Source organism: Eleginops maclovinus, chromosome 1 (genome assembly GCF_036324505.1).
Source record: "Eleginops maclovinus isolate JMC-PN-2008 ecotype Puerto Natales chromosome 1, JC_Emac_rtc_rv5, whole genome shotgun sequence".
NCBI lineage: Eukaryota > Metazoa > Chordata > Actinopteri > Perciformes > Eleginopidae > Eleginops > Eleginops maclovinus.
Genome location: NC_086349.1, coordinates 27,596,029 through 27,617,817, shown reverse-complemented (window position 1 = coordinate 27,617,817; position 21,789 = coordinate 27,596,029). Strand labels below are relative to the sequence as shown.

General features: G+C 40.2%; 2 protein-coding genes across 3 annotated transcripts; one reads left to right on the top strand and one right to left on the bottom strand.

The window, feature by feature from the left end:
- Positions 1-1,412: 1,412 nt before the first annotated feature.
- nemp1 (nuclear envelope integral membrane protein 1) lies at positions 1,413-7,861 on the bottom strand. Of its 2 annotated transcripts, none has more exons than XM_063879640.1 (9): positions 7,703-7,861; positions 6,593-6,723; positions 5,559-5,775; positions 4,940-5,012; positions 4,753-4,846; positions 4,544-4,658; positions 3,815-4,040; positions 3,225-3,401; positions 1,413-2,545 (listed from the first exon to the last, which is right to left on the bottom strand). In XM_063879640.1, the coding sequence occupies exons 1-9, from the start codon at positions 7,806-7,808 to the stop codon at positions 2,389-2,391; spliced, it is 1,296 nt and encodes a 431-aa protein (XP_063735710.1). In that variant the 5' UTR covers positions 7,809-7,861; the 3' UTR covers positions 1,413-2,388. The 2 variants fall into 2 exon arrangements, with proteins under 2 accessions (XP_063735710.1, XP_063735718.1); XM_063879648.1 differs by having other exon boundaries at positions 5,559-5,858; positions 7,703-7,843.
- A 1,757-nt stretch (positions 7,862-9,618) lies between these two features.
- Positions 9,619-21,757, top strand: cd63 (CD63 molecule). The gene is given in 9 exon segments (XM_063881576.1): positions 9,619-9,796; positions 11,179-11,263; positions 15,646-15,834; positions 16,111-16,185; positions 17,077-17,175; positions 17,720-17,845; positions 17,847-17,864; positions 19,412-19,495; positions 21,426-21,757. Coding segments are annotated over 8 exon segments (723 nt in total). The 5' UTR covers positions 9,619-9,796; positions 11,179-11,197; the 3' UTR covers positions 21,492-21,757.
- The last annotated feature ends 32 nt before the right edge of the window (positions 21,758-21,789 follow it).

Sequence of the window (21,789 nt, the reverse complement as noted above, 5' to 3'; positions counted from 1 at the left end):
GGACTCCCCCACTCTGCTTCCTGCTTGGTGAGGTCAGGGTGTTTGCATCACGGTGAGGTTTCCCTGCCGCCGCTCAGTGTGTGTTTTAAGGAAGTGGGTGCAGAGCGGATCCTGGGATACACATGCAAATCCCTCCAGTATCAGCTGTTTCATGCAGGTTGTGTAATCCTGTTTATCATCGGCAGTGTTTATTGGGGTGTTCCTGAGCTCTGAGAGGACATGCACAGCAACCTTTGACCGTCACTAAGAAATATGTGCGTTCAAAAAGTGCCATAAAATAATGAGTTACATTTTTGAACTCTTAAAAAGCCACAAAACCGATATTATTTTCTGTTTACTGAATGCTATTCCAATGAATGCTTAGCAACATGGATTTTAATGCATTTTTGTAGTTGTATTTATTTTCTAAAACAGATCAAATACATTTCATTTAATCATTTATTATTTCTTGTATAAAAAATATTTAAAAAAAACTTAAATCCAAGAGGAAATTATTTTTCCATTTTTATGAAAACATATTTTATTTTTCACGTGTCAATTATTATTACCAATATTGATTTTACTGATACTGATTTTTAATTTGTATTAATTTTCTAAAACCATTTTTAACCGTTTGTTATTTCTTACAAATATTTAAAAGGCTCTACCTAAGAGGACAACATGATTATGAATAAACAACTAAATCCTGTTTTCATAAATAAAATCGTTGTAAAAAGTGTAAAGATTGGCACTCATATTGACTTTGATGCGTTTCATTAATGTCTTGTTTATTTTTCACAGTGAAATTTGTCAATAATAATCAGGAATAATTATTTGGAGTTTTGAATTTTTGTTGTCTCAATCTGGTGCAAAATACCCCAAAATACAATGATAACATTAAAATGAAAGGAAAGATCCTGGAGTTCAGAAAATGTAAAATAAAAATGCCATAAATGTTCGTGATGATGGAGGGTTACTGAGGAGGCTGAAGGTCATCAGATAAGAGTGAGTGTGGGATAAACACAGAGCTTTATTCTCCTGTTAGATAACCCTGATCTATTCATCCACTGCAGCTTCCACTTTCCCTCTGATGCAACGCAGATAACACTTACTCCACATAATGCTCATCACAAGACTTGGTTTGCTTTTGATTCTTGGGTGGGGGAAGGTCAGAACATTTCTACTTTGCTACAGGAAACTTCTTGGGACTCTCAAGACAATGAGTGAGATTGGAAAGGGAAATATGGTTCAGCTGGAAGTCTAGATAAGTGAAGACAGAACAAAGATGTCGTTCATAACGCAGACTCAGATGTCTCCCCTGTAGCATCTGCAGCCCCCTGCTGTCTGTAGGAGGAACCTCCCTCCATCTGTGTCTGATGTGGAGCTTCAGTGTCTTTAATCACCTCATAATGATAATGGAAACACGTCAGAGCTCAAGCACATATGTTTTTATTCAAAATACTTTACACTTCCTGTGTTTGAAACAAACGTGACCAAACTTCTGTTTGTGCAGTCAGACACTCTGAACTCAAACAGCCTCATGCATTTATAAGAAACCCAGATCAGGATCTCAAAGGAAAGCATCGGAAGAAACTCTGCTGCTTTCTGAATTAATGGGAGACTTCGACCGAGCGGCACAAAGTCCTGTTGTGCTAATAATGCGTAATAAATACTAAATAAAAGACTGCGATATAGTTGTAAACGTAACTATCTGTTGGTTTTCTGGTCAAATGTTCAATAAAACTAATAAGCAGTCAGAGGAGAAATGCAAAACAGAGGACTTTTATGGCGCATTATTAACCGCAGGTGTTCTTGTAATGAATGAAGGTGCGCACATATTCAGTCTGAGAGAGGGGTCCTTCTCATGCACTACATTTGATCCATTTTTTGGGAAGATAATTGAGTCTTAATACAAGTTATTGTCTTAGTTTCTCAGGCTCTGACTGAGTGACTCAAGGGACAACAGCTGGAAACCTGGTTGAACTAACGAGGCGGGACTTCCACAAAAATCAGGCAACCTTCTTTTGGGGATTTTTCAGAAAAACAGAGCAGAATTTTTCCCCATTGAAAACATTTTTCTGTGATGAAAAGAAATCTCTCTTTTTATTCCCTTAAGAGTTTCCATTCACTCTCCTGTTAGAGCCACCGTCACACAGTAAAAAAATTTGCTTTGACCTAAAATAAAACGGCTCCCGATCACCGACAAAACTCCCTAAAAACAAAGAGTTTGCTTTACTTTTTAAAGCTACATCACTTAGTCTCTAGCTCTCACCACCGTCCTTGATTTCTCTGGAAACCTCGATCCATTTCTCCTCCTCGCTGCGGACCTGAGCTCACGCAGAGCGGCTCTCTGGTGGTTCTTCACTCCTGAAAGGCAATACTTAAATCGTCTCTTCACAAAGCGTCGTCTCACTCCGGTAACTTCAGAGGTTTCTCATCGTCTTCCTCGTCGTCCGTGTCGAAGAACTCTTCCTCGAAGAAGGATCCTCCGAAGCCGTACTCCTGAGCGTGCATCGACACCTCGTTGGAGACCAGGTGAGGAGAGCCCTCGATGAAGTCTGCAAACCTGGGGAGGAAAACCACATCAGCAGCAACGATATCAGCGTTAAACCGTGTAAAGGAAACATGGTGCAGCTACATACCACTCATATGCACTCATATTTGAAACCAGTACGAGGTCATGTGGATAGTTTAATATTCATATACCTCAAATCAAAAACGTGCAGACAGCTTGAAAGCAACTGTGAATTAATTACCTTGAAAAACAAAAAGGGAAAACCAAAGTCAACCTTTTTATTAATCAGGTACATCAATATAAATATAGCTTTAATAAAAATACTAATTAAAATAAATATATACTATATATTTGAAGAGTCTCAATACACACCTAAATCCTCACTGCTGCAGCCTGATGGAGTCAGAAGTCACATAAACGGAGACGCCCTGTGTGTTGTAAAATAAATACACCTGTACCGTCTCCAGAGAGCACCCTCTCATCTAGGCAACACGTCACAATTAGTCCACTTTGAGTCACTGAGTACATGAGGGATGTCAGTTGCTGTTAATGTAGATATTTCACAACACCTCTTAAACTCTATCTTAGCGGTTATTTTTAACAAAAGCCCACTGAACGATGTACAGGGGGGGGGGGCTCTGTGTGTTAGGACTTGGTATAAGAAGCAAATGGTCGCTGATTCATGTTCCTGTACTTTAATATTCTGCACTAAGAGCGTGAGGACGGGCACCTTTTGGGGGACTGCAGCCGGGACACGGTCTTCCAGGGGCTGAACTCCGGGCTGCTGCAGCGCTTCCTCAGGTCCTCCAGAGCTCGGCGGGTCTCCTCCTCCGCCTCCCTCTGGTACTCCTCCTCCGTCAGCAGGCGCCGAGGCTCCGGCTTCCAGCGCACAACCTTTCTGAGGCGCCTGCAGAACAGAGTGCATCCATCACGTTATTTAAATGGTGCTTCATCAGGAGTTAAATATGACTTTTAAAGCTTAAACAATATTAATGTATGTCTTCGCTAGTTAACTATAAATTGAGGATTTATGAGACGGGGGGACATTTCGGATTTCAAGAGACTAGACTGTAGTATGTATGCACTGAGTTATGGTTGGTTGATTACTTAACTTTTTAGATTTTATACTTTGGTTAGTCACGAGTAACAAGTAGAACAGGTATTTGAATGTAAAAACTCCAGAAATATCGAGGTTTTAAAGTAAAATCCTGGAAATACAGTTTCAAAGAGTGCTCTTCACCACAACCCAAAACCAGTCCTTTAAGAAGCAGGTATTCAGCGAGACGCCCTCTGGCGCCCCCTGCTGTCGGCGACCCTCACCTGCAGGCGGACGCGGTGAGTCTGAGCGGGTGCTCCAGGTGTTTGGAGATCACCGCCGCCCCGATGACGGCGAAGGCCACATGCTGGATCTGGATCCCGAGGTAGACCAGGAGCAGGCCGAACAGCTGCAGCGTCCACGACAGGATATTGATGCTCTTCTCGTCCACCAGGGGGCCGTACCGGTAACACACGGCGAAGGTGATGAAGCCCACCACCGACACGTAACCTGAGGGAACTCATTTTTACTTCCAGAGATTTTTTTAGGTGTTTTAATTACAATTTTAAGGCAAACATGGAGCAGCAGTTTTTAATGCACTGGAGTATTTACTAACTAGGATAATCTGTGACTATGAGTCAGTGAGGTTTATTCAAATAACCCTGTGTTGCCATCTAGTGTTTGGTGTTAGTAGTAAATAAATGACATTGTTTTATCAAGTTCTTTAACCAATACATATATAAAGGATATTATAAATACATGATAACATATTAAAACCTGTTTTGGTCACCATGATTTAACGAGATGCTTGTGATTGGTCCCTGTATCGACAGCCATTTGAAGGGATTAGTTTCTAAATAACTGCATCCATTCCCCAGCTGTGTTAGCACGACTGGATTCAATCTGTAAATGATTATGCTCTGATGACGGCTGTCTTGTGATGTGAGACAATAAACAAATGAAAAGGGTTTTATTTTCTATAGAATATGTGTGTTATGAAGGGTCTTCTTTACCTAGCGCCACGTTCCAGTGTTCCCTCAGAATGGTTTGAAGGTTCCTGCCCACCAGCTGGATGGCGTACAGAGAAAACGACCAGCCGCCGACAATCAGGACATAAAACGGGCTTTTCTGCAGAGAAGGGAGTACAAAATTGAGGTGTGAGGCCAAAGGGAGATGCCAGCCACCCTCACGAGAAACCCATAGCAGTAAAATGATTCCTTACCCTCGGCAGAAAACGAGCCAGAACAAAAAAGACGATGATGAGTGAGGCGATCATCCCGGTGCTCATTCCAGCTGAGTAGAAGAACACTTGACTCCTTTATTAAAAAGGGAGAAGGATAAGTTATTAAATATAGAATCCTTTTTTATTCAAATGCATCATAATCTGGTTAAATCCTAATGAAAGTTACCTGCTGAGTGAATCTGCAAAGAGGAACAACAACGCTCCAGCGAAGAAAACCACAAACAGATAAATGTCAAACTCTGCAAAGAAAGAAAAGAAGAATCAATCAGAGATTGTTTATAAAGCCCTCTCCCCGTGCAGATTCTCCCTGTAACATGTTGAAGTGCTGCCAGGAAACAATCTCTCTGCTGGTCAGAAAGGGTTTACTGAGTCCAGAGATGTGGAGATGGGGTCAGGTGTCTGGTCAGCCGGCAGAGACAGCTTACGGAGAATAAATAGGGGATGGATGTCCGGTGGGTCTGCGGGGGACGAGTGGCAGGCAGCAGGCTGACACTGAGACTGAGATTTCTGATTCTTTCTTTTACTCTCCTTTTTTCTGGAGAGGAAGTAAAGGAACCAGAGCTCTGGATTTATTTGTTGTTGGAGGTGCAATATATGACTCAGCTTTAAGACGTGAAGAAACGATTATTTTTCACTTCGCTCTGAACCAGGATCTTCACCTGAAAGTGGGCGGGGCTTAATTTAGACCGGAAGTGATGTTAGCGCATCATGCTGTATTTATAGAGGAACCCCTGATATTGCTTCTATAAGCAGCAGACTGACTGTTGATTTGTGTTTCCTCTCACTTCTAATAGCTTTGACGGTGAACTTGGTTTTGTCCGCCGGGTCGATTTTGAAGCACGTCTTCTTGCTGAACAGACCGATGTTGATGGTGGTCTCGTTCTGCCGCTCTCGTAACAGACTCTGCATCCAGCTCCAGACGCTGAAGCGCTCGAGCTCCTGCAGCTCCTCCTCACCCTCCGCCATCTGCACCTTGAACACGTTTGAACTCCACACCTTCACCTGCCGGAAACACGCAGGCATTATAGATCTGCTCGACAGAGCTGCAGCACGAGGAACTGTTAGAAGAGGCTGTAAGATAGGACCTGTTGAAACATTGATAAAGAAATGAAATGCAGATATATTGAAAATATGTAGAACCCAGCCCCAAAAGAACCGACTGAGTACGACAATGCTTAGATACAAGCTTCAAGAACAATATATCATTCATGTATTAAGTTTCACAATGTTTCATTAATCAAAACTAAGCTCTTCAGAACTGCCTTTAATGTGTAGTTCATGTTGTGTTATTTTAAATGTGTGGTTTTAATAGTTTTACATTATTTAAATAAGATGCATTTTCTTATTATTTTATTGGAATATATTTGTGGTGTCTCTTTTTTATTGCATAAAGCATCATTTTTGGCAGGGTGTGATTTTTAATTGTTTTGTACGTCTAACATCAGCTTGGCGTTAAGTGCGACTGCACTTTCCTTGTTGTTCTGAGTTTGAATGAGTATGGTTTACACACAGTGTGTGGTGCTTTGGATAAAAGTGTCAGCTAAATGAAATTTAATTAAATACAAATAAATAAATAGTTTTTTTAATGTCTTCATGAAAATCGCTTTTATGTCATCAAACTGGTATTTCAAGAGTTAAACATTATGAAAATAAATGTTTGTTAGTTAGGATCCAGACTGATTTTGGGTGATAAAATTAAGTCTGAAATTGGGAAAATAATATTCATACATAATTTATGGAAGTTTTCAAGCCGACACATCTGTCCTCTATCAGGGCAACTCCCTTTTAATTTGAGGGTGAAACTTTGTATTTAACTTACCTGGATTCTGGTCCATGTTTGCCTCCAGGTCGGCACCACAGAGTTTTTGTAACAGAACCTGTTGGACCCGGACATGACGGCCTCCTCTCCGTCCCGGAGGTCAGTAACGGGGAGCTTGTTGTTCCCTGTGACTGATAAACAGAGACATGCATCACATATAAATCACATAGCATTTAAAAAAAAAGTGCAGATAGATTGTCAATGTACATGCAATACAACATGATTGTAAATAAAAAGCCACTTAATTCGTTTATGATAAAATGTAATAAACCCAACAAAAATAAAATACCAACTTAATGAAATATATTAAACTAAAGAGTGCAAACGTGTCGATTACAGAGTAGAAGTAATGGTAAAAAATGACAATAGTTTCCTTTTATATCTTTAAATTGTTCTAAATGAGAATCAGAAAAACAACCAACAAATAAAGCAATTGTAAAAAACAACTAAAGAAAAAAGATTATTATAACATTAAAACAAACAGCAGACATAATAATAAAAAGGCTAAACTCATTTTGTATTTGACAAATACTTACCTGAACCATGAAACTGTATTTGTATTAATTTATTTACTGCAAAGTGTACAGATTTCCTCTGAGCAAAACTACAACCGCTAAATAAATAATGAAGTTAAATGAAATATCCCATAGTTTTTATTAATGTATGTAAATGTTTATTACTTATTATGTATACCCCTGATGTGAACTTGTATGTATACAAGATACATAATGTTAATATATGTTCTTGAATAAATAAAAGCCAAAAGGTCAACAAAACCAATAAGGATGAAAGACCTCGCGCAGGTTGTATAATTAGCATCATAAGAGGGCGGGGCGCCGGTTAGCAAAGTTTACAGATTTCCTCTCAACAAATCTACAACAGCTTAACAAATAAAGACGATAAACTAAATTAAATGCCCACCTTACATTTATAGATAAGCAGAAAACAGTGAGCAGTGAACCCGGTCTGAGAGAACCCGCTGTTTATTTAACAGTCATTTAATTCAAAACAAGCTAACATGCGTTAGCATCAGCACAGATACTTTACTCTTTAAAACACGTTATTTTGGTAATAAAGTCTCTGTTAATAATGCCGAACACTGCCTCTTACCTGCCTCCCGTTGTCCGGAGGTTTTGGGTGAATAAATGAGCAGCAAACCTATAGAAATCATGAATAAAGACGATAAACCGTTTCTCATTTTCATGCATCCCGCCATGATGGGAGAACCATATCCTCCTGTTTGGTCCCGCCTTTTCCGGCTCCGGCGGCTTGTTTGAGTTACAGGCCGTTCAGCCAATCACAGAGTCACACCGGTTGCGCACAACATGGACAATTGAGTTTAATAACTCAATATTTACTTTAGTTATTTTGTATCATTTCATATGTCTAACCCTGATATTGCACTACTATTTCACTACTGGACTTGAATGCTGTTCATTTCAAATTTAGATCCTGTTTCATATTCCATTCCTCCAACACCTAATGCATATACAACATCCCACTTCATAGTACTGCTCAGATCTGTGTTTACTTTGTCTTTCATTTTGTGTTGATTTTGTATTTTTATTTTAGACATTTATTTGTATTGCTATTTTATTTTTATTGAGCTGCTGCAATGTAAACATTTCTCAAATTGGGGTCAATAAATTATCTCTCTATCTATCTATCTATCTATCTATCTATCTATCTATCTATCTATCTATCTATCTATCTATCTATCTATCTATCTATCTATCTATCTATCTATCTATCTATCTCTCTATCTATCTATCTATCTATCTATCTATCTCTCTATCTATCTATCTATCCATCCATCCATCCATCCATCCATCCATCCATCCATCCATCTATCTATCTATCTATCTATCTATCTATCTATCTATCTATCTATCTATCTATCTATCTATCTATCTATCTATCTATCTATCTATCTATCTATCTATCTATCTATCTATCTATCTATCTATCTATCTATCTATCTATCTATCTAAACTTACTATTTCTACTTTTACTCGAGTACAGGACCTGAGTACTTGTACTTTTACTCACGTACAGGACCCGAGTACTTCTACTTGCAGCCCATGGTAACCTGAGCAGCTGTGGTGTGTTATTGGTGGAGTGAGTAAATATGAGAGAGATATGGAGGCTCTAAGCGTCACTTCAAAGTAAAGTTTATTGTGGATCTGTCCTGTATAAACTCTCTGCTGGGAGTACAGTCTGCAGGAATAAATCATTCGGTTCCTGAAAAGTGAATTACAGCTCTTTATATGTGGCTCTGTGACATGTCTCTGGTTGACAGTGGTGTTTGTTTTGTGTCAAACAAAGCCAGATTTCAAACTGAAAAACCAAGTATTTTCTAATTGTAATTTATAGTGGGTTTTCTAAGTTAAACATACAGTTGAAAACTATATTTTACAAGTACATGTATTAAGAAGGAAGATAGACAGATGTATTGACAGATAACATATAACAAATGAATGTGTCCACATAAGGGTTTCTCAACACAAGGCCGTACAAATTATGTCAATAAAGGGTTGGTACATCCTGGAGAGCTGCTGACTGCTGTGTGTGAACACCATGACGCTCGTTCTATCTGCACATTCATGGTGGTTTCAACAGGAAGACTTCTGGTCATAAGTATGTGTCAAAGAAACACAACCCACGCTCACGCACCAGAAAGAGGAACACTGTATTAAAACCGGGTCATAATTCTGAGCAAAATGTCAGAATTTAGGGATTCAATTCATAATTCTGAGATTAAATTCATAATTCTGAGATTCAATTCATAATTCTGAGATTCAATTTATAATTCTGAGATTCAATTCATAATTCTGAAACAATGTCAATTCAGAGAAAAGTCATAACTCCTATTTCTGAAAAAAAAGTAATGATTCTGAAAAGAAGTCATATTTCTAAGAATAAAGTTAATTTATTCTCCCCCTGAACATTTCTGAATTTCGGTCACATCCCAGAATGTATATCTCATGTGGCCCTCACAATCAACCCTCTTCCGTAAATTAACCGTTGAAGTACAAGTGGAAGTATATAGCGGTGAGGTGTGTCTTTACCGAGCAGCCCCTGAACGCAGCACAGAGTCTATAAAGCGAGCGGTTTTCTGAGGCAACAACAAACCGCTGAAGTTCCTCCGAATATTAAACATTTCTCCGACTCTCATTAGAGGATTTATACAACTTCTCCTGAAAGGTAAACTTCAACAACACTGCTTTGAATCCAACTAACATGAATGATTCTCACTGTTCTAATGTTAACAACTATATAACTTGGGGTTAAACTTTATTAAAACGTGGTTAAAAGCAGTTTTAAGAGACATATCCGAGATGGAAACGTGTGTATTTAACACTAACTTAGTTATCAGACTGTCATATATTAAATAAGAGGAGGTGGCTGTGGTTACTGAAGTGATTAGGCCGGGACAAAGCAGTTATTGTTGGTAACTTCTCAGTGATTAACGGTCCGGGATCAGGTCCTCTGAACCGAGGGGAAATGTTGTGGGCCATAATGGCCGTAACGCGGTAACACCTGCCGGCCACCGTACTTATCAGACAGTCATGTTTCCTTCCCCTTCATCAGAGGAGGGAGGAGTGCATTTATTTACTTTAGTTAAAGTGGAAGTACTGCAGTGTAGTGTAGCTAGGGAATAGTGTTACTACTGGCTTCTACTTCTTAGGTAGTTGTTTATTTTAATTTCATTTTGGTTTGACTTTATTCCCTCTTTTTAGGGTTAGGTTAACCCTAACACTAACCCATGTGTTACTGCCTGAACACACTGCTGCTCTCAAGATCATTTCCCAATGTATGATCAATAAACCATCTATCTAAACTATACTTTAGGTACCAAAAGTTAAAATAGTCATTATGCAGGACAGCCCATTTAAGCACCATATGTATTCAATGATTGTATTTAGCTGAAAAATCCAAATGTTACTGATTGAAGCAAATACTGTTGAAAGTGGGGTTACTTTAAGATACTTGATATTTACTATACTATTTACTGAGTAGCTTAACATATAATAATAAATGATTGGTTAATTTATATTAACAATAACCTAATGTAAGTGATCTTGTACTACCCTGAAACTCTGTCAGAACAGCACACATTTTCACATGAATTATTTCACCTAAGTGTTTCTAAGCTTTCAAATGTCTTTATAAATATTAGGAAATAAGTGGGCCCAGGTTGTGTTGCTTGTTCAAATACTTAAACTAGAAAATAATAGATGAGAAAAGGATTCAAGATCAATAATGTTCATTTGTCTCTTTAATTTACTTTATACCTCCTTCACTACTCCATGTGCCTGCTGTACCTACAGATTCAGATTTACATTAGATATTTTAAACTGTATTTATCCACATATTTTGTTATTTGTATTTAACTATCAGATCTTTTAGGTTAGATTTTTGAGCTTCATTTCACAGACACACAATGGGGGGGTGTGTGGTCAGAGTTACGTGAGGGCAGTGTGTCACCACCTGATGACTCGCCTCTTCCACGCTGCTGCGCACATTATGCTGATGTCATGTGTATACTTTTATAATCACAGTTTTACATTTATCTTTTATTCCAGGAACAGATCCTGAGCAGCCATGGCAGTCGAGGGAGGAATGAAGTGCGTCAAATTCCTGCTTTTCTTTTTCAACTTCATCTTCTGGGTGAGTGACCGATGTAGATGTCTCCTAAGACTTCACGTTATACTGCTTCTAGTTAGTTCATATTTTTGGCCTCTGAAATCTGTAGTTTTGCTGCTCCTCTGTTTTGTATCACATTAAAGGGAAAGTCTTTGGACATTTAAAGGCTTCACTTTGGACTTTGAGGACCTTTAATAGAGTAAATGATTAATTAAGGCTGTTGGTGCAGACGCCCTGAGCAAACTCAGTTTGAATGTGGATCTCCTCATTTGAGTATAATAATGAATGCCTTAATGTAAGAAAATTCACTTTTAGCCTCAAATCTGTAGTTTTGCTGCTCCTCTGTTTTATATCACATTAAAGTAAATATCTTTGGACTTTGAGGAACCCGCAAGGACATTTTGTAAAGCAAATGTACTAATCCTTGATTGGACTGTGCAAAAACCCTTAAAACTAGAACAAAAACTCAGTTTTCATGTGGATTCTTCCGTCTTCATCACTTGATAAATCATGCATTGATGCCACACGGTGTTTCCAGCCTCTCAGATATGGACATGTCCTGCTTTTCTCTGAGTTAAATCACAATAAAGTCAATATCTCTGGACATTTCAACCCATTATCTTGGTGTTTAAGGAGCTTTCTCTATATGATCTGACATATAGATTAATCATAAAATGATCAACGCTAAAAGGCAGCTTGTGTTAGCATGAGACAGGAAGTGAAGCAGGGTGGTTTTGTCCGCTGCTATCAGCTCCTCTCTTCTGTCCGGCAGCCGTCGCTCTGCTTCTCAAACGCCCCGTGACTCTGGGCTCGGTGTAGTTACTCCCCTCTAAGCATGACATCATGAAATCATGTGTGAAATCAGCTGATGTAAAACACACACCCACACACACCCTCTGAGACTTATATCCTCTGTACACTGACCCCCCCCCCCCACCCACAGCTCACATGATGCTCCAAAGAGTTTGTTTAATATTCCTTCACGAGGACATTGGTCTCAGATATCCTGGATTATTCTCAGCGTTTCCCCAATCAACCTGTTTGCTGTGTGTGTGTGTGTGTGTGTGTGTGTGTGTGTGTGTGTGTGTGTGTGTGTGTGTGTGTGTGTGTGTGTGTGTGTGTGAGTGTGTGAGTGTGTGAGTGTGTGAGTGTGTGAGTGTGTGTGTGTGTGTGTGTAAGGAGGAGGAATGTGAATCTTATGACCAGATTTCATTGTGTAAGGGCTTCATGTGACCTCTCCTCTCACCTGACACACAGCCAGAGAGCGCTTTGCTGCAGCGCGGCTGAGCGGCAGCAGGAAGTGACGGATAACGACGCTTCGTTTTATCAGGGCATCACATATTTGTATTATCCAGAGAAACCACAGGACGTTTTTATCTGTCCTCCTTTGTATTCATAACCCAGAGATTTAGAGTATTCCCCGTATTGTAAGTCTTTTTCTCCATTTTAAAAAACAATTGAAATGAGAAAATAAGAAAACACAACATTTAATAATAATATATTTAATTTGTAATGCACTCTTCATTTCTGAGGAGATTCACAAAGTCCTTTCATTTAAAGAAATATATCAGAAGCATTTCTCCCCTTTTAAAATGATGCATCTTTAAAAGGTTTTTAGGGAAAAACAAGACATTTTATTACTGTTTCAAACATTTAGTAGAATAATTTAATTTGGAAATCACCCAAAATATATATTATATATAACATTTCTCCCCTCACGTCTGTGGAGTTTGTTCAGCTTTAATAAACTGATGATATTTAGACAAAACAAGACATTTTTACTCTCTCATTTTATTTGAATGAAATGATTTAATTGAAATACCCAAACTGGGATAAAGGCTAACATTTAGCTTTGACGCTTCTGATTTATAATTACACAGAGTGCGACATGAGGTTACAACTACATCAAATGTATTAAATGATTATATATCGGGTTTCAATCTTTAGACATTTAATAGAAATGTTTTTACATCTGTCAGAACGTGCTCGGCAAAGTAAAACCCAGCCCAAAAATCACATTTGAGAAACTGGAAATGTTCATTTAACTTAAACTATTTAAAGAATTAACAGAGAAACAAGCTGCAGACTAATAAACAATGAACTATGTAATGGTTCAACTCTACAAAGTAACATGTAGGGCTGAACCTCCAGGTTATTGTCATCCCTCTGTTCAGCTCTCCTCTATCCTCTGTTTGCTCTGTGTTCACTCGTCCATGTTTTCCTACGAAGGCCATTAGCGCCTCTTTGACTCAAAGCCAATATTTACTCTGGTGTTTCTACAGAGAGCTTAGCAGGCTCACTCACACACACACACAGAGCAGAGTAAATAAGAGATAGTCACTGACGATCCATCCGTTTTACTCCAAAGAGCCGGACCTGTTGACCTGCAGCTTCAGTGTGTTGACAGAGACTCCAACAGGCTGCCTCAGAGAAGAGTATTGTAATCGTGGAGGATAAATGAAACACAGTTAGATCTTCCACAGCAACAATAGGATGGCTTCATATCTGTGTCCTGTTCCACTTCCTGCTCACAGCTGTTTGTTTTAGCCCGCTGTGTATGTACTACGATGATAAAGAAGTCAGTAAATGACCGTAAATGATGACATAAGCATTGGTAAGGTTTGATATCTGAGGCGCTGTACTGAACATTTGGAAGCTGCATGCAAGCTGCTGGAGACATTTGAATGCTGCTCTGTATTATCTTTATACATTTTTGCATGTGTATTTGTTTATAGTCTCAGAAAAGCTGCTCTCACACCTCCTGCACACCAAGAGGGCACACCTGTTTAACCAACAGCCCCAACAATAACATGTTTAATTTCCAGCTGTAGGCCTGCCCCTTCTCCCACTTCCTGTTCAAACCCTCATCTCTTCTGGTTCAGCAGCATAGAGTTTATCAGAGAGGATTCTCTGTGACTGCAGGACATGCATCGGGACATGTTTAGTCTGAGTGTTGTGGTGTACAGCTACGAGGAAACCCAATTATTTTACACATTTTGAGATTCTTAAAAAAAGTTAACATTTTGAGGAAAGTAAGAATAAAAAAAGAGAATTAAAAAACATTTTCTGTATTTTTGAGCAAAAGATTGAAGAATTCTGCGGTTTAGTGGAAAAGTAAGACTTTCGAAATTTGTCTCTGACTGTAGTTTCTCCTAATTGGTGGAATACCGCCCTGAAACATAAGCAATACACATGCAGACACAAAGTACTCAGGTCTGGTACTTGAGTAAAGTAGAAGTACTCAGATCTTGTACTTGAGTAAAGTAGAAGTACTCAGATCTTGTTCTTGAGTAAAGTAGAAGTACTCAGGTCTTGTTCTTGAGTAAAGTAGAAGTACTCAGGTCTGGTACTTGAGTAAAGTAGAAGTACTCAGGTCTTGTTCTTGAGTAAAGTAGAAGTACTCAGGTCTGGTACTTGAGTAAAGTAGAAGTACTCAGATCTTGTACTTCAGTAAAGTAGAAGTACTCAGGTCTTGTACTTGAGTAAAGTAGAAGTACTCAGATCTTGTACTTGAGTAAAGTAGAAGTACCAGAGTGTAGGAATACTCTGTCACAGTAAAAGTCCTGCATTCAAAATGTTCCTCCAGTAAAAGTACCTCTAATTGTACTTCAGTTCTTGAGTAAATGAGTGAACCCCCCCTCCCGATGTGAGAAATACCCCCCACCCCCCCTGCAGTGACAAATCTAGCATCTGATCTGTTCTCAGGAAGCTGTTGCAACTTCCTATCTGTTTCTGGTTAAAGCCTCCTCTGTTGACTCGGTGTGAGGAGGAGACACAAAGGAGGCTGCTTTATATTATCATACAAACATGTAGCTGATGCCCCCCCCAAGGCGTAGGGGACCAGTACCCCCCCCCCCCCACACACACACACACACTCTCTGCACTACTAACGATGGAACTGCTGATAGGCCAGCTGAGGGTGAGGGGATCTAATCAGCCACCAGTCTCAGGTGCAGCAGCAGGTACTGATCAGCTGCAGTGAAGAGGGAAAACCACAGCACACAAACAGCCTGCCTGTAACACGCACATTCATATTGATTCATTATACACAAACACACGTTACCTTGGTTTGAAGTTTCCAAAAAAGCTTCATTTATTTATTTGAATGTTTAATATGACAGCCATGCTTCATCGTTACAGTGAGTATGAGGTAATGGTTCTCTTCTTCTTCTTCTTCTTTTGTTTATTTCATTGTTGCAGCGATGGTCATGAAACCCAAATTTCTCCCGGGTTATAAAACGTATTTTTGATCTAAATTTCAAGTCATTAAGACCAGTTAAGTGAGGAGGGGGGCAGAGTTAGGCTATTCTCCTCTCTTGTTTTGTAACGTCCTGCATGTTCTGCCTCGATGCTTCTACATATGAATATAGATGTTGTCTCTGACCTCTGACCTGTGCGCCCTGCAGCTGTGCGGCCTGGCTCTGGTGGTGTTGGGGGTCCTGATACAGGTGAACCTCCACAACTCTATGGTGATCAAAGACCCCTCGGCCTCCGCAGTACCCATCGTCGTCATCATCGTCGGAGTGATCATCTTCTTCATCGCCTTCTTCGGCTGCTGTGGCGCCTGGAAGGAGAACCACTGCATGGTTACCACGGTAATACAAACAACAACAACAACAACAACATCAACAACATCAACAATAATCCTGGATAGAGAAAGCTCATCAGTTAACCTCTCACTCTCTCCCTCCCTCTCTCGCTCTCTCTCTCTCTCTTTCTCTCTCTCGCTTTCTCTCTCTCTTTCTCTCTGTCTCTCTCTCCCTCTCTCTCTCTGTCTCTCTCTCTCGCTCTCTCCCTCTCTCCCGCTCTCTCCCTCTTTCTCTCTCTCTCTCTCTCTCTCTCTCTCTCTCTCTCTCTCTCTCTCTCTCCAGTTTGCCATCCTCGTCTTCATGATCATCGTCATCGAGGTGGCAGCAGCCATCAGCGGATACGTGTACAGGGAGAAAGTGAGTCTGTTTCCTGTTATGGTGTGAAAGCAGCTGTTTGAACACACACATTGGAAGTGGTGTTAGCTGATAGAACTATACATAACTGAGTTCTGACCTGCTGCCCCAGAAATAAGTGACTTTGAATAACCCCCTCCTGTCTGAATCACAGGTAGCACAGTATTAGCAAAGGCTAACGAATGAAGAGGAGCTGTGGTGATATCCCCGCCTACGCCTAAAGATCCTCTGAAAGACAAAATGACACCATAATATTTCACTATTTCATATCAGTCTTCTGTTTGTGAGACACAGAGGGACATGGAGACGCTGTTCTCAATCCAGAGGAATAAAATACACCTATATACACACACCTGTACACCCATTAACATATAGATACACACATGATCAAACACATACACACACCTATACACACACACACCTATACATACACACACCTATACATACACACACCTATACATACACACACCTATACATACACACACCTATACATACACACACCTATACATACACACACCTATACATCAGACACATTAAGAGGCATCAATACAGGCCCATCTGTGTGTGTGTGTGTGTGTGTGTGTGTGTGTGTGTGTGTGTGTGTGTGTGTGTGTGTGTGTGTGTGTGTGTGTGTGTGTGTGTGTGTGTGTGTGTGTGTGTGTGTGTGTGTGTGTGTGTGTGTGTGTGTGTGTGTGTGTGTGAAAATCCAGCCCAGGCGGGGGGGGGGGGGGGGGGATCTGGGGTTAAACTCTGTGTTTAACGTGAGGGAGGACCGGTGCTCAGAGGAGAGATCAGTGTGGGACCCTGCATCTCAGATTCAGGAACAGTTCAGGACAGAGATGTGCATTAAACGAGAAGCAGGATGAGTGTTAATGTCCTGTTTGTGTCCCTCAGCTCTCCGTGGTGGTGGAGGACAGTCTGGCAGACATGATCAACAACTACAAGAACAGCACAGATGATTTCAGGTTGGCGGTGGACACGCTGCAGGAGAACGTGAGTTTCAACAGTGTTTGCAGACAGCTCCCTCTCACAACATCCTGCTGCTGCTGTTGACACACAGTCACCCCCACCTGCACACTGCTGCTGACAACATGCCAGAGGTGCTGCAATACAGTGTCCTATTTCTGTGTTGGACCCTGAAGGCAGCATCTCCCTGGACCAATGGGATTTACATTGGATTTTAAAATCTATTTTCTTTCCATTTTAAGTCAAACTTATTTATTAAAAACAGACAAATTATCTTTAAAAAATCTTAATGTTTATTTTTTAAACCGAGAAAATGCAATGTGTCAGCGTCTTCTTAGTATTTGAAGCAGAATCATTTATATAAATAAAAATAGACTTCTTTAAACAATCCAATAATATGGTTCTTTGTACTTTAAGCATCATTCATTTATTAAAAAGAAAAAGCCCAAATTCACAAAAACAGGGTTGAATTTGACATCTGCTTCATATTTCCTGTAGATTGAGATCATTTTGTATTGAGGATCTTGCAGTGAACCTCTGATATTGTGACCCCCCCCCCCCTCCCCTTTAGTCGCAGTGCTGCGGCTCCAACAGCTCCTCTGACTGGAAGAATTTCGGCCCGGACGAGAACTCGGTGCCGGACTCGTGTTGTGTGAAGGTCAACAAGGACTGTGGAGTCGGAACCATGACCAACGCCAGCCATAGTTCACCAGACGGTAAAAACTGCTGCACAGATTCACTGTTTGAATACAGAAAGGAAACGGAGTAATGAAGCGCTCTGTCACAGCGTCAGACAATGTGCACACACCTGATAGCAACCACGCTGAGCACACGGCTGACAGCGCCTCGCTGAGGGAAGAGACCCGAGACAGAGAGCACATGGGGGATTACAGCGGTGCCTTTTTACCTACCTACACCATCACACACACACACACACACACACACACACACACACACACACACACACACACACACACACACAGGTGCATGCAATGAGGCCACTTTCTGTAAAAGAATATATTTGTGTAAATATTCACGTTGTTTTAGCCGTTAGGGTTATTTTTTTAGGATGTACTCACTTTGTGAAAATGTGAACCAGAGTAAGAATCCCTTGATTGGTCCCACAGAGGGGGGGATGTAAATGAGCTACAGCAGCAACAGATCCAGAGACAGCTTTACAGAAAATGTGCAGCTAAAGAAAACACACACTTTACAAAACACACATCCTGAAGAGACATGGAGCCAGGTAATACTGCAGGTGCTGGTGATGCCATATTTATGTCTACATATTGCACATAAATAGTTATTGCACAACTAGTCCGTTTGCTGTTGTGTATGGGGGGGGGGGGGTCTACCGGGGGCCATGCTGGTTATAGAGTCTGATCGCTGCAGGAAGGAAGGACCTGCAGTATCTCTCCCTGAGACACCGCGGGGGCAGCAGCCTGTCACTGAAGGCACAGTGCCGACAGGGTGTCCTGGGGGGGGGGACGTTTACATGAAGTTTAATATAACTCGTGTCTCTTGCTGCTCATGTAAAAACTAAAAGTCAGCTGTTAATTAAAATAATTTCATTAAATGAAATTGATTGATTCCGCAGCAGAGGCTTTAGTGAAAGTATTTCTATTTGTTTTAAGGATAAATTTCTTAATGTTTGAAAATATTTATTGTATCAAATTTTATTTTATTAAACTTTTTTTCTTAATTGTATTATTATTTTATTAAAAATCATCATTTTTTAATTTAATTGTTTCTTTATTTAAATGATTTGTTTTATTATTTATTCCCCCAGTTTTTCCACGTCCCTCAGAGGCTAAGATGGTTCCGAATCATTTTCTGATATGTATCTGTTACCGTGGCACAAGAGGGGAATAAATAACAACAATTTATACCTTAAAAAATCAGCAATTGGGGAATCCCTTCAAAGTATTAAACATTTCATTATTTTGTGTAACGATTTATGGTCTGTATTTTGTCACTTTTAATAAATGTGCAAGCCCAGGTTGTGTCAAAGTTAAAACTGATTACTTAAATAGTTCTCTAAATATTCAGCAAGGTGACAGTTACAGATAAGAGTTGGTTAGTTGTGCAATTGTGTGTGTGTGTGTGTGTGTGTGTGTGTGTGTGTGTGTGTGTGTGTGTGTGTGTGTGTGTGTGTGTGTGTGTGTGTGTGTGTGTGTGTGTGTGTGTGTGTGTGTGTGTGTGTGTGTGTGTGTGTGTGTGTGAGAGAGTCTCTCTGGTGATGTTTCTTCCTCTCTGGTTTCAGGGCTGTCACGATGCGTTGTTGAAGTTGCTGCAGGACAATCTTCAGTGGGTGATCGTTGGAGCGCTTGTTATCGCCGCCCTGCAGGTAACACCCGTCAGAGGACCAAAAATATACATAATGTGACGGTAAACTGAGACTGAGCGGTCCCACGACTACAGGAAACACAAACAAACCAGGAAGAGACTTGAAATGATTACAAATAAACATAAAAACAACTATAGAGACACGACATGACTACAGACCCATAAAGACTACAGACAGACCCTTAAAGACTACAGACAGACCATAAAGACTACAGACAGACCCATAAAGACTACAGACAGACCCATAAAGACTACAGACAGACCCATAAAGACTACAGACAGACCCTTAAAGACTACAAACAGACCCATAAAGACTACAAACAGACCCATAAAGACTACAGACAGACCCATAAAGACTACAGACAGACCCATAAAGACTACAAACAGACCCATAAAGACTACACAGACCCATAAAGACTACAGACAGACCCATAAAGACTACAGACAGACCCATAAAGACTACAGACAGACCCATAAAGACTACAGACAGACCCATAAAGACTACAGACAGACCCTTAAAGACTACAAACAGACCCATAAAGACTACTCAGACCCATAAAGACTACAGACAGACCCATAAAGACTACAGACAGACCCATAAAGACTACACAGACCCATAAAGACTACAAACAGACCCTTAAAGACTACAAACAGACCCATAAAGACTACAGACAGACCCATAAAGACTACACAGACCCATAAAGACTACAGACAGACCCATAAAGACTACACAGACCATAAAGACTACAAACAGACCCATAAAGACTACACAGACCCATAAAGACTACACAGACCCATAAAGACTACACAGACCCGTAAAGACTACACACAGACCCTTAAAGACTACAGACAGACCTTAAAGACTACACACAGACCCTTAAAGACTACACACAGACCCTTAAAGACTACAAACAGACCCATAAAGACTACAGAGACCCATAAAGACTACAGAGACCCATAAAGACTACAGACAGACCCATAAAGACTACAGACAGACCCTTAAAGACTACAAACAGACCCATAAAGACTACAGACAGACCCTTAAAGACTACAGACAGACCCATAAAGACTACAAACAGACCCATAAAGACTACACAGACCCGTAAAGACTACAGACAGACCTTAAAGACTACACACAGACCCTTAAAGACTACAGACAGACCCTTAAAGACTACAAACAGACCCATAAAGACTACAGAGACCCATAAAGACTACAGAGACCCATAAAGACTACAGACAGACCCATAAAGACTACAGACAGACCCATAAAGACTACAGACAGACCCTTAAAGACTAGACAGACCCATAAAGACTACAAACAGACCCTTAAAGACTACACACAGACCCTTAAAGACTACAGACAGACCCATAAAGACTACAGACTACAGACAGACCCATAAAGACTACAGACAGACCCTTAAAGACTACAGACAGACCCATAAAGACTACAGACAGACCCATAAAGACTACAGACAGACCCTTAAAGACTACAAACAGACCCATAGACTACAGACAGACCCTTAAAGACTACAAACAGACCCATAAAGACTACAGACAGACCCATAAAGACTACACAGACCCATAAAGACTACAGACAGAGACTACAAACAGAGACTACAAACAGACCCATAAAGACTACAGACAGACCCATAAAGACTACACACAGACCCATAAAGACTACACAGACCCATAAAGACTACACAGACCCATAAAGACTACAGACAGACCCTTAAAGACTACAGACAGGCCCTTAAAGACTACAGACAGACCATAAAGAGTACAAAAAGTATTTGAAACATTTAAAAGAAACTCTGAAGTCTATGAGTTGCGTTCCTGTTCAGAGGAGAGTGATTATGATGCACCTCTGAGTCTGACTTATTTGCGGTTCATTTCAAACAACATTTGACCAGACATGAAATGTTTCCCTGCAGATCCTGGGCATCGTGTTCGCCTGCTGTCTGATGAGAGGAATCCGCAGTGGATACGAGGTCATGTGATCACTGCCACCTCGTCTTCATCTGGAAAACTTTATTAATATTCATCTTCAGACATTATGCAAGTTGTGTTAGTTTATATTTTCTATACAAAATCTCTGCTTCGTTAAGGAAAGTATAAAGGTCCATTTGATCGCCGCTCCACGGTTTATTATGGTTGGTTTTGAGGAATTTTAACATCTCTATTTGTTCTGTTTAGAGACTTTGGATCTGATTTATGTATTGCTGGTTCCCTGTGTCTGTTTTTATTAAAGACTCTTTAAATTAAACCTGAATTTGCCTCAAATATTTAGTACATTAC

Bases quoted from the DNA above. Each gene is read 5' to 3' on its own strand.
- nemp1 (XM_063879640.1), bottom strand. From the start codon at position 7,808: ATGGCGGGATGCATGAAAATGAGAAACGGTTTATCGTCTTTATTCATG. The intron at 6,724-7,702 runs GTAAGAGGCAGT...TCTGTTTATCAG, and splicing joins CTCCGGACAACGGGAGGCAG to TCACAGGGAACAACAAGCTC. The intron at 5,013-5,558 runs GTGAGAGGAAAC...CTTTCTTTGCAG, and splicing joins CACCGTCAAAGCTATTAGAA to AGTTTGACATTTATCTGTTT.